This window comes from Belonocnema kinseyi, chromosome 10 (assembly GCF_010883055.1).
Source record: "Belonocnema kinseyi isolate 2016_QV_RU_SX_M_011 chromosome 10, B_treatae_v1, whole genome shotgun sequence".
Taxonomy (NCBI): Eukaryota; Metazoa; Arthropoda; class Insecta; order Hymenoptera; family Cynipidae; genus Belonocnema; species Belonocnema kinseyi.
This window is the reverse complement of record NC_046666.1, coordinates 418,679-437,017: the sequence shown is the minus strand read 5'-3', so window position 1 is coordinate 437,017 and position 18,339 is coordinate 418,679. Positions and strand designations below refer to the sequence as shown.

At 23.6% G+C, this 18,339-nt stretch overlaps 1 protein-coding gene across 1 annotated transcript in view; it reads right to left on the bottom strand.

Moving 5' to 3' along the window:
• Positions 1-6: 6 nt before the first annotated feature.
• LOC117181588 (ubiquitin carboxyl-terminal hydrolase isozyme L5) overlaps positions 7-18,339 on the bottom strand; it is a gene marked incomplete at its 3' end in the record, with an annotated part of 24,204 nt that continues 5,871 nt past the window's right edge. The window contains exons 5-6 of the mRNA XM_033374430.1: positions 14,971-15,168; positions 7-301 (exon numbers count right to left, since the gene is read on the bottom strand). Coding sequence (XP_033230321.1) covers positions 7-301; positions 14,971-15,168 — 493 coding nt within the window. The remainder of the gene's footprint in view (positions 302-14,970; positions 15,169-18,339) is intronic.

Sequence of the window (18,339 nt, the reverse complement as noted above, 5' to 3'; positions counted from 1 at the left end):
CTTATTATTTTTCTTCGATTCCTTCTCAATCGCCCTCTCCTTGGCCTTTTGGTAGAGGGGCACAAGTTTGCCTTCTTTCGCAAGAACATTCAACAACTCAATGATCAACGGAAGATAATTGTGCTTCCTTCGGACATTCTCAATTTGATACCTCTTCGATTTTCTAATCTCTTCCTCAATCAGATCTTGCAAACGAGCCACTTCGGCTGGATCGCCAGATTTCGCCTTTTCTCTCTCATACATCATCTTTCTGTCCGACACGATTGCCATCAAATTAAAATGGATTTCTCCTTCGTTATATCTGCAAATGCGCATCAAACAAATAAATACATAGAGGAGAGTACTCGAATATGAGATATTCTTGTAATATGAGAAAGCGGGGTATCAGCTAAACTGAGAGACCCACTCTGTTGATGAAAAAAATTTCTTCAAAATATAATCAAGAATCCAACGACCAAATTTGGACAACCACCACAAAATGTTCCCACTGGAATCTGGAAAAAAAAGGAAACAAGTCTCCCCTTCCTTTCTCTCTAAAATAGAAAAAAGAAAAGAAAATTATTTATCTTTACTTTGACCTCGATAAGGATGCTGTATGACTGCCGAAACGTTGGTGATTATTACATAATTTTGTTTGTTTTTTTTTTTAATTCTTTTTATTGGGATTTGATAATGGTGGGAATAAAGAGAAGGAAGGGGATTTTGTTGGTTGCCTTCTCATTTTTCTTTCCTCCTTTTTATTTGCGTCCAAAGTAAAGATAAATAATTTTCTTTTCTTTTTTCTATTTTAGAGAGAAAGGAGGGGGAGACTTGTTTCCCCTTTTTTCCAGATTTCAGTGGGAACATTTTGTGGCGGTTGTCCAAATTTGGTCGTTGGATCCTTGATTATATTTTCAAGCAATTTTTTTCATCTATTTGATTATTGGACGTTAAAAAAAAAACATTGGATTGTTTTCCTATTTGAATATTCTACATTTTAATTCCCACTCTGTTGGTTCTATCACTAACTTGTAGCCCTTGAAGAAAGAATAATTTCGTGGTAAAGTCCCTTTTTCATTGGGCTTTTAAAGATTATAGGCGAACTTTTTGTGAAATCGATGGTGGTCGATTTCTTGGAAGGGAATTCTTTGAACTCTATTTATTATTAATTAAATATGTATTTAGCACTAAAGTTTGTCTGGAGTGATGAGGATTGAATGACTGAGTAGGAAAATATCGATAGTGTTGAAGTTTTTCATTGTACAGGTCAGACATAGTAAGTTCGTAGTTGCACGGTGTGGTTCTCATAATATGAGATACCTGTGGTTTTTATAACACTGTGGCTGCGCGGGGGAAATTAATTGGTTACAAAAGTGTTTGCGACTACTGCAAAAACTAAATTTATCTAAATAGCAGTCAATTTATACTTCGGAAACATAGAATGAAGTTTTTCATTAAAAATAATACTTTATTTTGCATTTTATTAGCTATTTTTTGTATTTTCAGCATAAAAAAATTTTTTAATAAAATTTTTTATTTGAGCTTCTTATGACAAACTATATTTCCTTTAAAATGACCTATATTACTTTCAAATTCAGTACATAGAATTCCGACAACACGGAGAAAAAGGTATGTTCAAACGTAACATCTCGATGTTCAGCATAAACATATTTTATGTTTAACTATAAGATAACAATCTAGATGTTCAAAGCTAGCATCTGTAGATCTTAAAAAGTCAGATGGTACTCTCTAAGATCCAAAATGTTCAGCTGAAATATCCGGGATATTACATGTATGGTTGTGTCAAATAACGCCTCTAAATATTTGAGAAGTTTACTTATTTATGGTAAATTAAGGAATTGATTGATAAATTATTTGTGAATTTAAAATAAAAATTTAATGTTCGTACACGAAGGAAAACAGATAAAGGGTATGAAATGTCGATCAGATGATATACATTCAGTCAAATTGAGGTCATGTTCAATATTTTAAATTTCAAATAAAAAAGGGGTAAGTAATCAAAGAACGAATAATCTGTAATCTGAATTTAAAATTATATCTAATTTAAGTCACTTGAACTCAACTTTTATTTTAAATTCATTAACATTTTGTCAAATGTGTTAAGTCAATAAACCTGCAACTTAAAATCATTCTTCCCTTCTATGGACAGAAAAAATCGTGATACAATTTTATGTAAGGATAGTTAATTTTGATTATATGGAAATGTTCCAAAATTGTAATATCGAAAATATATGTAGTGGTCAAATATAGTCGTGAAATTCCAATGCGCTGTGCGCATGCGCTCGAACGGTTTTAACATCTGAATCTGTTTTAGTTTAACATAAAAAAAAATTACGCCTAACATCTCAAAAAGATAGTAAATGTTTGACATGAATATCTGCATATTAGGTGCTACAATCTTACCCTTTGAATATCTACATTTAAACATCCATTTTTCTCCGTGAATCACGCCAGAGTTGGTATCTCATATTTGGGTACTCTCCTCTACGTATATTTATCAGCCTTTTTATCAGCAATTAATGTATTAAAATGGATACGTATGCCGGGTGACGATCCGGTTAGGAGGATTTTCAATTCCCGACCATTTCCCGTTTTTTTTCATTTTTTCGACCAATTAAGAGTAACATATTAATAATATTTGTGCAAAATGCAAAACACTTATTTTGAATCATATTGTTTATTCTGAACATCCTTTCACACAACAGAGCACCATATTTCAAAATTAATGAATTTTTAAACAAATACTTCAAGTTTTCACTAAAACATTTTCAGGGTGGCCGTTTTAATCGAAGAATAAAATTCCCGGCCATTTCCCAGTTTTTTCCCGGTTCTTCAACATTTTTCACGGCCAATGAAATTTTAAAAATCAAATTATATTCTAAACATTTTTCTATTTAAAGTAATAAACAATAAATTAAAGCATTCAAAGTGGAACACTTGAATTTCAAACATTTAAAATTGAAGTTTAAAAGTTTTTCAATTCAAAAATGCAAATGCTCAAAAATGTACACTTACCAAATGGAAGGTAATAACACTTTTCAAATAAACAATGTTAAATGAAATGTAAAAAAACTGCAAAATTTTGAACTTTTATAAATTATAGAGCTCAAAGATTCAGATTAAGTTCCAAAAATGTAAATCCACATTAACATTTTCACTAGTCTAAATTAAAGAATCAATCAATAAACTTTAAATTTTTTTTAATTATTTTATTTCAAGGAATTTTAAGCTACAAACATTAAATATTGAAAAATTGACAAATTTTTTACTGTACACTTCTTAGATTAGAAATTCAATTATTTTCTTTTTAAATAGTTTAAACATCCTTGGAAAGCTTCAAAATTTTATTTCAAAATCTTGAGAAATGTAGAAGTTGTTTTAAATTTGTTTTAAATTTAAAATTATTTTGGAAATTTTTTCAGCACTTCTAAATATCTGTCAAAATTAATTGAATTTTTTCTACAATTTTCAGAAAATCCTGCAAATTTTAGAAAATTTCTTTACAATTTGGATATATAAATAACAATTGAACATTTATTATTTATAGGCGAAATTTGAGTAATTTTAAGATATGTAGAAGTTTTAAAAAGATTCAAATTTAATTTAAAACTTGAAATGATAGCAACAAAATGTAGATATTCGCAGATTTTAAACAAAAAGTTAGATTATTTTCAAGAATTGTGAAAGGCCTCAAAAGAATCCAAACATTTTCTTAAGATTCATAGTAAAAATTAAAAATAACTTTTCATTTTTAAAAATTATTTTAAGAGAATATTTAAAAAGTTTTTCAAAGATTTAAACAAAATTTTCAAAAAAGATTCTAGAAGATTTTAAGAAAACTTTCTAAAAATTGCATGATACTTTTTAATCTTTTTAAAACTCCTAAATATCTCTTAAAATTATTCAAATTTTTTCTAAAAATATTCATTTGTAAATTATACATCAAAATTTAAAATTTTCACTTACAAATTAGGCATTTTTCGAAATTTTAACGATTTCAGGTTTTCTATGTCAAACAATTCAGTTAAAGATTTTTTTACCTTTAAATATTTAGTTTTTATTTAATTGTTTTAAATAAACAGTGAAATGTTGCTCAATATTCAATAATTGTTATTTAAACATTTCAAATTGAATGGGTTAAAAATTGAATATTTTAGACTGAAACAATATTTTAAATCTAATAAAATCCTTTAATTAAAAATATATTATTATGAAGTTATTTTTAAGTTGAAAATAGTTTATAAACTTTCAGTCACACTGAAAATTCTTCAATTTTGAACTGGTCTAAAATCTTTTTGTCAAATCGTTTTTGTTCACTTTTTATTACTTAAAGTATATAAATTAAAAAAAAAAATTTATTTGTCAAATAAAAATGTTTTTTACCTAAAATTTTCAACATCAAAGGCTTTTATTTTTTATTTGTCCAAATCTTTAATAAAGCACTTAAAAAATCTATAAATAAAAAATGTAAGCTTAGAAATAAAAGTGTTAAATGGAAAATTTTTAAAGTAAAAAAATTTTGAATCAGGCATTGTAAGCTAAATAATAGCATAATTAAAAAAACATGAAAAATTCAACTAATTATTTAAAAACTGTTAAAATCGAAAGTGGACAGATTTTTCTTCTACAAATTTGTATAATTCCCGGTAAAATAACATTCACTGTCATTTCCCGGTATTCCCGGTCAAGGGGCCACCCTGGAATCCTTTGATATCTTTGGAAAACCCTTGAAACTTTTAAAGGCACTTGAAAACGCCTGAGAATCTTTTACAATACTCTCAAGTGTTTAAAACCCATTAAATTACTGTAATAAATAAAAAATATTTGTAATCTTTTAAAATAAACCAAATTATTTTAAATTCTTTACACTCCTCTGAATTTTTTTAAATCTCTTGAAAATGCCAAAGAAATTGAAAAAAAATTGAAACAAGTAGAAATGAGTAAATTTATAGAAATTCCAGTGAATTAAAAAACTTCCAGTGAATTCATAAAATTCAAGAGAATTCCAAAGAATAAACAATTTTCTTAAGATTCTTAGGAAAATTAAAAATGATTTTTTACTTTGAAAAATTATTGTAACAGAAAGTTTTAGAAGGTTTTAAGAGATTAAAAAAACTATTAAAGAAGAACATGGAAGATTTTAAGGATTTTGTTTTTAATTTGCAAGATTTTCAAAAAATGTAGCAAAATTTTGATTAATTTAAAAATATATTTACAAGTTCTGAAAAAAAATGTTAACACACTTCGTTTAAATTACTTGGAATAATTTCAATTTTTTAATTAATTTTGAATATTTTAAAAACTTCTAAATATCTCTAGAAATTACTCAAATTTTTTTTACAAATAATAAGTGTACAATTGTTATTTATGCGTCAAAATTTAACAATTTCACTTATAAATTAAGCACTTTTTAAATAGAACAATTAAAATTGTAACCCCAAAAGTTTAAAAGTTCTTCGAAAATATAAAAATTCAAAGCTTTCTATGCAAAACAATTCAGTTTAAAATTGTTTTCTTTTAAATATTTAGTTTCCACTTACTCGTCTTAAATTAACAATGAAATATTGCTAAATATTAAATACTTATTATTTTTCTACATTAGGATATTTCAAATCGATGTGGATAAAAAATAAATAATTTAGACTCGCAATATTTAAAATTTAATAAAAAACCTTTCATAATGAATATATTATTATGAATTTATTTTTAAGTTGAAAATATTAAAACGCACGTTTACATTTTTTAATGGGTGAAAAAATTAAAAGAAATAATATATTAATAAATTTATTTATTAAATTTAATATAAAAAAATAATATAAAGGAATACCTGAAAGTCTGAATTAAAAATATATTATTGATAAATCATAAAAATTTGTGTTTAAAAATAAAATTAAACATCCCTTTTTAAAATAATTTATTTATTTATATTTACAGTTGATTAAATAAAACTGTTTTTTATCAAAAATGTTCAACTTCCAATGCTTTTAATTTTTAGTTGTTTAAATCTTCAAAACTGCACTTTAATTATTTAAAAAACTGTTAAAATCGAACTTGGACAGATTTTTCTTCTGAAAATTCGTCAAATTCCCGGTCCAGCGGGCACCCTATTTTTTATTTAAAAAATCTTCGAAAATTTTGTAAAATTCCCGGTCAAAAAATAAATTCCCTGTCATTTCCCGGTTTTTCAAGTTTCCCGGTCCAGCCGACACCCTGATATTATTTTTTTTTACAAAAAATGGAATAGTTAAACCTTTCGTTGAAAACATTAATTTTAAACAATAACGAAACGGACTTTCAACAAAATAGTTCAATTTTCAAGCAAACTGATCAATTTTCAAGTAAAATTATCAATCATCAAATGGAATAGTTTAATTAAAAACAAAAAATATCAATTTTTCACTTGAATTTTTTTTATTTGAATTGAACATTAAATTTTTAATTAAAGAAGACACATTTTTAACCAAATATTTGAATTTTAAACCAAACATAAGAATTTCCAACTGAAATAGTTAAATTTTCAAACAAAACAAAAACTAATTTTTACTAGAAAAATATAATATGTCAACCAAACTTTAAATAATTAAATTAAAAATGTTTTAAATTAATATTGAACCAAATAGATGAATTTTGAACTGAAACAGTTGGATTTTTAACTAAAATGATGGAATAATCCATTATAATACTTTAATTTTTATCCAAAAAAAGATGCATTTTAAACAAAAAAAATCTAACTTTCGACTAATTAGTTTAATTTTTAACTAAAATCATGAATTTTCGAATAAAAAGATTAATCTTTAACTGGAATAGTTGAATTTCCCACTAAAATGGTGAATTTTCAAAAAAGAAAATTAATTTTCTACCAAAAAAAAAGAAGATTTTTGAACAAATTACAAAGATTTTGAATCAAGTATTTGAGTTTTGAACCAACAAAGATCAATTTTCAACCAAAAAAGATGAATTTTTCACAAAAGAGGTAACCTTTCAATAAATTATTCAAATTTTTAACTAAAATGATGAATCTTCAACTCAGAAGACGAATCTTTAACTGGAATATTCGATTTTTCAACCAAAAAGCTGCATTTTTAAAGAAAAAAATATTTTTCTATCAAGAGAGGATTTTAAAAAAAATCATATAAATTTTCAACTAAAAAAGATCAATTTTGAACCAGAAAGATGAATTTCCAACGAAGAAGATCAATTTCTACTAAAAAAGACGAATTTTTGACTAAAAAATATAATTTAAAAAAAACTAACATTTTCAAACAATGTGATGAATTTGTAACTGCAATAGTTAAATTTACAAAAAAAATCAACTTATATGGTGGAATATTAAATTGGAATAGTAGTTACATTTTCTGTTTTAAAAAAATATATTAAATTTAAAAAACTATTTTAAAAAAGCTACATTTTCAAAGAAAGTGATGAATTTTCAACTAAAAGGATTGATTTTAAACTAGAATAATTTTATTTTCAACCAAGATTAATTTATACCAAAAAATGAATTTTCACCCAAGAAGATTAATTTCTACCAAAAAAGACGAATTTTCAATTGAAAAATATAATTTTTTAACCAAAATTAAATAATACAATTTTTAATTAAAAAATTAATCTTCAAACCAAAAAGATGAATTTTTAAGGAAAATTATGGAACACTAAACTGGAATAACAGTTACATTTTCAGTTTAAAAAAAATGTTTTTTCGACCAAAAAACATCCGAAGAAAAAACAAGCTTTCAATCAAACAGCATATTTTGCAACCAAATTAATGAATTTTTTATTAAAACGATGAATCTCGATGAATTTTCAACCAAAAAAATTAATTTCCTACATAAAAAGACGAATTTTCCACAAGTCAATTTTCAACCAAAATAGTTGAATTTTTACAACAACAAAAATAATTTATATTCAAGCGGATATGAATTAAAAATTTAAATTATGAAATTTCAACCGAACAAATTAGTTTTTATCAAAAGAGATTAACTTATAATCAAATATTTGAGTTTTTATCTAAAAAAAAATCAACATGCAACGAACATACAAGAAAATTTTCAATTATAATTCAGAAATATTTTTTCTTTTAAATACTACTTTTACTTTAAAAACTACTTAAATTACTTTCTTTATCTGAAATTTGGAAGGGGGAACTTTTAAATTGTTACGAATTCTGACTAGAAAGAGATTTTTTTTAATTGCTTTCTTCTAAATCCCAGTTTTAATTCTTAAAACAAATATCCGTTAATAATCAACTATTTGGTTAAAAATTAACGTATTTTGTTAAAGATTTTTTTTTTCGTATAAAATGAATCTTCTTTGTTGAGAACTCATTTTTTTAAATGAAAATTCTACTTCTTACTAGAAAGTCGAATTACTTTGTTAAAAAGATTTATTTCTTGGTTAAAGATGCATCATTGCAGTTTAAAATTCATCTCAGTGGTAAAAAATTCTTTTTTTTTTTAGTTGTAAAAACTTAATTTTTTACTGAAAATATAATTATTAAATTTTTGGTTAAAAAATTATTTTTTTTTAATAGAAAGTTTAACTATTTTTGAACAAAATTAAACTATTTGGTTGACAATAAACTTTTTTTTATTGAAAATGACTCTGTTTTGCGAAAAATTTGTCTTTTTTTATAGGAAATTAATCTTTTTAGTTGAAAATTAATTTTTTTTTTGTTAAAAAATTAACCACTTGGTTAAATTGCTTTGATTAAAATAAATTACTTTGTTTATGACGCATCATTTAAATTAAAAAGTCACCTCTTTTGGTAAAAATTTAACGATTTAACAAACAAAAATCTGTAAAAAGATCATTTTTTAGTTGTAATAAGATATATTGAGTTGAAAATTCTTCGTTTTTTGTTGGGTTTAACTGTTTTTTATGTAAAATTAAAATCAGTTTTGGTTTAAATATCTACTATTATGTTTTTTATTGGGAATAATCTTTTCTGTATAAAAATTCAAAGGTTTGCTTGAACGTTAAAACACTTTTTTTTAAATACAGTGCATTCGTTACATAAGAAATTTTTTAATTTTTAAATTAAAAATGTAACTACTCCAATTTTTTTGTTTAAAATTGATATTTTTAATTGAAATTTGTGCTGTTTCAGTTGTAGGTTGAACGATTTGGAACAAAATTCATGTACTTTGTGGAAAATTTGGCTTTTTAGATTTATTCTACGTTTTTCGGTAAAGAAAAATTATTATTTGGTTAAAAGTTGAATTATTTTGTTAACAATTCCACAATTTTTGGTGAAAAAATCACCCTTTTTGGTAAATAATTTTACTGTCTTTATTTAAAATTTAAATATTTTACAGTTGAAATATCAGCTATTATATTTTTCATTAGGAGTTAATCTTTTTTTGATGAAAAATTCATGTTAATTGTAGAAAAGTAATCTTTCTTGGTGGAAAATGAACTTTCTTGTTAATAATTACACTTTCGGTTGAAAATTGATCTGTTTTTATTTGAAGTATAATTTTTTTTGCTTAAAAATTCAAGAATTTTGTTAAAAGTTCATTTTTTCAGGTTAAAAATTTAACTGATTGATTAAAAATATAACTATTTTCTGGAAAAATTATATTTTTCGTTTGAAAGTTGAACCATTTGACTGAAAATTAATTTATGTTTTTCAAAATTCAACCATTTGAAAAAAATGCATGTATGTTGCGGAAATATTGTCTTTTTTGGTAGAAAATAATTCTTCTTGGTTAAAAATTAATCTGTTTTAGTTCAGAGTTACAGAGTTTTTTTTTGCAAATTCGTCTTTTTTGGTTAATTCACCTGGTTTCGATTAAGATTTTCATTATTTGTCTAAACAAATAATTAATTTTTTGGAAATTCTACAATTTTCTTAAAGTCATTCTTTTTAGTAAAAAATTCACCTATTTTGTTTAAAATTGGCCTTTTTGGATTGCAAATTCAACTCTTTATTTATTCAAAATTGAAATATATACTTTTTTTGATCTACCATCTATTATATTTTTCGTTGAAAATCAATCTTTTCTAGATTGAAAATTCGTATGTTTTGGTAAAAAAAAATATTTTTTTTTTTCAAAAAAATCAACGTCATGTTGGTTGAAAATTCCAGAATTTAAAAAATTAGTTAAATGATGAACACATTTATTGAGTTCTACAGTTCAAAGATTCAGATTCAGTTCTAAAAATATAAATCCACGTTATCATTTTCAATGCTCGAAAGTCTAAATTGAAGAATCAATCAATTAATTAAAATTTTTCAAAATTATATCATTTAAAGCAATTTTAAGCCAGACAACGATTGCATTTTTTTATAAATGGAACACTTCTTAAATTAAGGGTTAAATTATTTAAATTTTAAGTGGTTAAAAAATCCTTAAAATGCGTCCAAATTTCATTTGAAAATCTTGAAACATCTGCATGTTGTTTACATTTTTTCTTCTCAATTTTTTAAATTATTTTTGAAATTATTTCAGAACTTCAAAACATCCTTTAAAATCAATCCAATTTTTTCTATATTTCTTTTTAAATTCTGCCAAATTAAACAAATTTCCTTAAAATATTCCACATTCATTTTTTATAATTTCGTTAATCTTCCTAAATCGTTTTAAATAGAACAAATAAAATGTAACGTTCAAAATTTAGTCTTTAATATTTACTATAATTACACATTTAAAATAAACAGTCAAATATTTCTAGATATTAATTAATTTTTTTTTTCTTAATTAAAAAATTCCAAATTTAATAGTTTAAAAATGGAATATTTTAGACTAAAATAATATTTGAAATTTAATAAAAGCTTTTAATTTTGAATATATTATTTTGATGTTATTTTAAAATTGAAAATAGTTTATAAAGTCTCAATCGGGCGTTTACATTTGTTTAACCAATATTTTTTCCAATTGGAACAGTTTAATTTTTAACGTTAAAATCTCGAAATTCTAAAATTGCAAACAGATTTCGAATCGTTTTGTAAAATTAATTATTATTCAATTTCTAAATCTTAAAGGAGAGTTTCATTTTAAAAATCACTATTAATTCATATTGACATTTGATCAACTAAGAATATTTTTTATCTAAAATCTTCGATTTCAAACGCTTCTAATTTTTAATGGCTTAAGTTTTTAAAACTTCATTTTTAAATTCTTTAAAATAAAATGTAAACTCAACAATTTTTAAAAAATTAATTTAAAAAAAAATTTTAATAAATAATTGCATTTTTCGTTAACTTTTCGGTTGAAAATTCAACTCTTTTTTTGGAAAGTTTGTCACCTTTATTTTCAGGTTTACCTGCTTTAGCAGGAATTAAATCTTTTTTTTAATGAAAATGCAACTGTTTGGTTAGAACTTAAACTATTATACTATTTTATCTTGAAAACTTAACTATTTCGTAGAAAAATTACTTTTTGTTTAAAATTTATATTTTAGTGTTGAAAAATTACCTGAAATATTTTCTGGATGAAAGTTTCACTTATAAAAAAATTTGTTTTTTATTACAAATTCATCTGTTTTAGTACAAAATTTTATTTCATTTTATTTCTTAAAGATTTATATTTTTAATTGAAAAATCGTCTCCTTGGGTGAAAGTTTAAACTGTTTTGTTAAAAAAGATTTTTTTTTAAATGATAATTTAACTCCTTTATTTAATAAAAGTTAAATTGCATTGTTCAAGCTTTTTTATGTAAGGCTTATGTCTTTGATTCAAAATTTCACTGTCTTTTGTTTTAAAATTATTTGTTGAAAATTCGTCTTTCTGCTTAAATTTTTTTTTTTGTGTAAATTTTATTTTTGATTGAAATATAAAGTATAACCATTTTTTTTTTTTTTTAATTTATCCATTTAGGTCGAAAATTCAACTTTTTTGTTAAAAATTCGCCTTTTTGGGGTTAAAAATTCAACTCTTCATAAAAAATAAACCTTTTCTTTTGTTTAAAATTCATATTTTATTCCTGATAAATTAACTAAATTCTTTTTTGGATGAAAACTTTTATGAAAATTTGTTTTTTTTTTTACTTAAAATTTCATCTTTTTAGTACAAATATCGTATCCTTCTTGAATAAAAAATACATATGTTTTGTTGAAAATTCAACTATTTCTTAGAAAATTTACTTTTTGTATAAAATTCGTATTTTTTGTTTTTAAAAGGTCTATTGAAATCTTTTTGGATGAAAATTTAACTCTTTTTTTGAAATTTTTTCTTTATGATTTAAAAATTCACTTGTTTTAGTAGAATTTTCATTTTTCTTGTAAAAAAATGCAACTGTTCGCTTGAAAATTTGACAATCTTATTAAAAGTCATGTTTTTTTAAAATTAATAATTCATCTGTATTAAAAGAAACTTTATCTTCCTTGGATAAAAATGCAACTGTTTGTTTGAAAATTTAACAATTTTCTTGAAAAGACATCCTTTTCAATTACAAATTCGACTTTTTTGTTAAAAATTCGTCTTTTTGGGTTAAAAATCCATACTTTGCAGAAAATTAACCTTTTTTTTAAATCCATATTTTGTTGCTGATAAATAAACTAAATTATTTTTTAAATGAAATCTTTTCTGATGAAAATTTAACTCTTTTTAAAAATTTTTTTAAAAAATGTAAATAAAAATTCACCTGCTTTAGTAGCATTTTCATTTTTCTTAGATAAAAATGCAACTATTTGGTAGAGCATTCAACTATTTTGTTAAAAATTCATCCTTTTCGGTGGAAAAAAAATCTTCTTTTAGGATTGAAGATTTAATTTTTTTCGCAAAAACTTATTTTGTGTTTAAAAAATGCATATTTTGGTCTTTAAAAGTCAACTTGAATCTTTTTCCGATGAAAATTTAAATGTTTAAACATTTTTGAAAAATTAAAATTAATCTGTTTTGTAAGAAATGTCATCTTTTTGGGATAAAAATGCAAATATTTGGTTAAGAATTTAACAGTTTTGTGGAAAAGTCGTACTTTTCGGTTGAAAATTCTCCTGTTTTGTTCAATATTTGAATATTTCATAGAATATTTACTTTTTGTTCGAATTTAATATTTGGATGTTGAAAAGTCCATTGAAATCTTTTTAGATAAAAATTCAACCTAAAAAATGTTTTAAACTAATAATTCATCGGTTTTAAGAGAAATTTAATTTTTTTTTATAAAAATGCAACTATTTGCTAGAGAAATCAACAAGTTGGTTAAAAAGTCATCCTTTTTGGTTAAAAATTCGTCTTTTTGGATTTAAAATTCAAACAGAAATTTCAACTTTTTTGTTAAAAATTCTTCTTCTTTTTTAATTGAAAATTCAACTACTTAATTCAAAGTTAAACTACATTGTGAAAATTTTCTTTATTGAAGATTTATGTCTGGTTGAAAATTAAACTGTTTCGTGGAAAATACTTATTTTTTTTTTTTTAGAATTCATTTTTTTTAAATAAAATGTATGTTTTAGTTAAAAATTCGCGTTTTTTTTGTTATTCAATAATTTAGATAAACTTTTATTTAATTTTTGAGTGAAAAATCTTTATTTATTGGAAATTCGTCTTTTTGGTTTTAAAAATCTTTTCTTTTGTTGTATAAATTTCATTCTTTTTTTATTAAAACATGAACTATGACACTTTTTCATTGAAAATTTTTCTTTCTAATTTGAATATTCAACTGTTATGTTAAAAATTCAATTATTTTGTTAAAGAGTTATCTTTTAAAGTAGAAAAAACTTTTTTTTCAAATAAATACATTTGAAAATTTTAAATTTGTATATGAAATACTCTAATTCCTGAACATGTCTAAGCTAGAAAATAATTTATATTCAATCACTGATATAACCTGAACAATAAAAATATTGTTAAAAATCATAAATTCTTAAATTCCCTTAAATTCTTTTAAATTCTCCTAAATTCCGTCTGATTCTCGGTTATATAACCTGAACTTAAATAGAAATATAAATTAAAATCGCTTCCAAATTGACCAAAATTATTCAAATAATGAAAACTTGAATTTTGCTGCGATCAGAAATAAATTCCCGGTTTTGTCAACTAAATTCACGGCCAATAAAATTCCCGGTTAAGTCGCCACCCTGGTATACTAAATTTATTTTTAAAAATAAATCAAATTGATTGGGTTAGATAAGATTTTTGCTCCAGGTATACCAATAAATTTCGAGTCTTCAGAACTAGTTCAGATGATTTTATACAATTATTGCTAAGAAGAAGAAGAAAAAGAAGAAAGAAGAAGGAAGAAGAAGAAAAAGGAGAAGAAAAAGGAGAAGAAAAAGAAGAAGAATGAAGAAGAAGGAAGAAGAAGAAAAAGAAGAAGAAGAAGAAGGAAGAAGAAAAAGAAGAAGAAGGAAGGAGAAAAAGAAGAAGAAGGAAGAAGAAAAAGAAGAAGGAAGAAGAAAGAGAAGAAGGAAAAGAAGAAGGAAGAGGAAGAAAAAGAAGAAAAAGAAGAAGAAAAAGAAGAAAAAGGAGAAGAAAAAGAAGAAGGAAGAAGAAGAAGGAAGAAGAAAAAAAAGAAGAAGAAGAAGGAAGAAGAAGAAGGAAGAAGAAAAAGAAGAAGGAAGAAGAAAGAGAAGAAGAAAAAGAAGAAGAAGGAAGAGGAAGAAAAAGAAGAAGAAAAAGAAGAAAGAAGAAGAAGGAAGAAGAAGAAAAAGAAGAGGAAGGAAGAGGAAGAAAAAGAAGAGGAAGGAAGAGGAAGAAAAAGAAGAAGAGGAAGAAAAAAAGAAGAAAAAGAACAAAAAGAAGAAGAAGAAGAAGAACAAAAAGAAAAGAAGAAGAAGAAGAAGAAGAAGAAGAAGAAGAAGAAAGTGAAGAAGAAAAAGAAGAAAAAAAGAAGAAGAAAGAGAAGAAGAAGAAAAAGAAGAAGGAAGAAGAAGAAGAAAAAGAAGAAGAAAAAAGAGAACAAGAGAAAGAAGAAAAAAAAGAAGAAGAAAAAAAGAAAAAGAAGAAGGAAGAACATGAAAAAGAAGAAACTTCTGATAGAATTTAATTTTTTAAATAAATCGAAAAGTAGCAAAAAAAAATAAACTTACTTGTTTATCCTCTTTTGTATAATTGGTTTGGCAGCTTGCACCCACTGATCACCGGATGGACAAGGACCCAAATCCATGGGACCTTCTTTTAATCCATCTAATTCATACAAGCGTCCATCGATAGGTAAATAGCTTACGAAGTGAAACACGTCGTCATCCTTGGTTGCCGATTTTGAGTCGAATTCGAACAGAGTTTGTCTGACAAATATATTATTATCTACATTTATTAATCGCTTTTTTTTCTTGAATGTAATCAGGTATTTTAGCGTTTTAAAAAAATTCAGATTTTTGCAATATTCTATTTTATCATGGTCAATGACATTTAAAAATTCGAACTCTAAAGCTAACAAATTTTCCATTTGAAGTCATAAAAATTGAAGTGAAAATCATTTTAAGAAATTGTAACCCTCAAAGTGCATACATGGTAAAAATCACGGTAAAGTGCATCGTGGGTATTTAACACCCCAGCGTATTTAATCATGTATTCTTTAACCCCTATTGAATTATTTGTCACAATAAAATGATAAGACATAGTTTAAAGTATCTTTTATCAGGAAGAGTTGATTTTATAGTCATTTATTTATTTAAAGTTTGTTAAAAAAAAATATTTAAAAATAACAAAATGGTTTTTTACTTAAAAATTCATAACTCACGCAATTTTAATTATTTTAATCTGAAAATTTATGAGTATGCTTTTATAATAGTGCACTTTCATAAAAAAAATATTGCAACATGGGTGCTTTCAAAAAAGATATTTATTTGCACACCCCAGTTAGTGTCTCCAAATAAAGCTAGATGGCGACACTTGCTCAATTTTTTCGAATTAAGTATGTTTTATAAAAGTTTGAAAATTTCTTGGGGTGTCAGACACCCGCAACGCACTTTAAGGGTTAAGATGGAAATATTAAAAATTGAACGATTACATTTTTGTTATAATCTTAACACTTCACAAAATTAAAACTTAAGTTATTTTCACTTTAAATAGTTTAAAAATTCATAAAAAGATTCAAAATTTGTAATTACTTTGGAATTTTTGTTTTTAGAACTTCTAAACATCTTTTAAAATGATTCGAATTCTTCCTACATTTTTTTCTAAAATCCTGCAAAATAACAAATATTTCCTTAAAATCTTCCGGATTCATTTGTGACCATTTTGAAACTCGTTTTAAATCTTTTTAAATATTCTCTGAAAATTAGTTTTTCAAAATAAAGTAATTTTCAATTTTCATAGGAATCATAAGAAAATGGTTTTTATTCTTTTTCAAGCCTTTCACTTTGCTAAAATTATTCAAAATTATTTCAATCTTTAAACTAATTTTGAATATTTTTCAGACCTTCTAAATATCTCTTTAGCTTAGTCGATTTTTTCTACAAAATATAGGTATTCAATATTTATTACAGATCATAAGTAATCAAATATTTGATTAATAATCACGGATTTTACAAGGAAAATAAAATATTTCTTAATATTAAGCAATAGTTATTTTTCTTATCCAAATTTTCTTATTTTACACTAAAATATTATTTATAATTCTTGAAATTTTAAAATTGTGAACTGATTCCAAATCTTCTTGTAAAATCAATTATTATTCACTTCCTCATTATATAGTCACTGTTGATCTACTAAAAATGCGTTTTTTTAAATAATAAATCTTCGATTTTAAACGCTTCTAAATTTAAATTATTTAAGTCTTTAAAACTGCCATTTAAAATTCTTTAAATGAAAAATGTACGCCTAAAAATTAAAATAAAAAACGGAAAACTTGCAAATGAAATATTTTCGAATTACGCAGTGGGAACTGAATTTTATCATAATAGAAAAAAAAAACAATTCAACTGTTTATTTTAAAAAATTGTTGAAATCAAACTTGGAGAGATTTTTGTCTACAAATTTGTAAAATTTCCAGTCAAAAAATAAATTCACGATCATTTCCCGGGCTCATAAAATTCCCGGCAATAAAAAAAGAACATAAAATCTTTTACAGCAGGAATGAGACAATTTAAAATAAAAATTTAGTTACCTATTTCAATTTAAAAATGGACTCTTCTACGATCAAAAATCAATATTCAATTTCGAAGGATGATTTTTTAACAAAGCAGTTGAATTTTCGACCCAAAAATGACTTTCTAACAAAACTAATTAATTTTCAAAAAAAATAATTAAATTTTTAATCAAATTGTTAAATTATTATATTACGAAGGCAAATTTTCAAAAACAAAAAATGTAACTGTAACCAAAAACAGATGCACTTTCAACCAAACAATTGAATTTTTTACAAGGCAGTTTAAGCTTAATTTTCAACAAAAAGATGAATTTTTAACGAAAAATATAACGGTTGGTATTTCATACAAATCAAAGAAATCTCAACAAAATAATTAAATTTTCAATCTCAGAATTATATTCTCAACAAAATAATTACATTTTTAACAAAATAGTCGATTTTTTGGCCAAATAGTTGAAATTCAACCCATGCAAATAAACTCTACAACAAAAAGAGAATTTTCAGGAAAGAAAAATAATTTTCTACCAAAAAAAGATCATTTTTTTCAAAGAAAAAATATATATACATAAACTTTCACGCAAGATAAAAATAAATTTTCAGACCATTTTCTACCTATACAGATGAAGTTTCAACCAAAATAGTCCTATTTTCAACCCGAAAAGTTGAATTTTCAACAAAAAAAGACAATCTTTTTCAAACAAAAAATTACACGAATTTTTAAATAAAATAAAAATAAGTTTTCAAAAAATTGTCTACCTATAAAGATGTAGTTTCAACTAAAATAGTACAAATTTCAACACGAAAAAATTGAATTTTCAAAAAAAAAAAAGATTATCTCTTTCCAAAAAAAATATATATCAATATTCAAATAAAATAAAAATACATTTTCAATAAAAACTTAAATTTTCAAACAATTTTCTACATATAAAGATGAAGTTTCAACTAAAATAGTGCAAATTTCAACACGAAAAGTTGAATTTTCAACAAAAAAAGATTCCCTTTTTCCCAAAAAATACATGAATTTTCAAATAAAATAATAATAAATATTCAGTAAAAAATAAATTTTCAAACAATTTTATACCTAGAAATATGAATTTTTAACCAAAATAGTCCAATTTTCAACACGAAAAGTTGAATTTTCAACAACAACAAAATTCTCTTTTTCCCAAAAAAATACATGGATTTTCAAATAAAATAAAAATAAATGTTGAAACAATTTTCTACTTATAAACATGAAGTTTCAACTAAAATAGTACAATTTTCCACACGAAAAAATTGAATTTTCAACAAAAAAAGATTATCTCTTTCAAAAAAAAAAAATAAATGAATTTTCAAATAAAATAAAAATACATTTTCACTCAAAAAA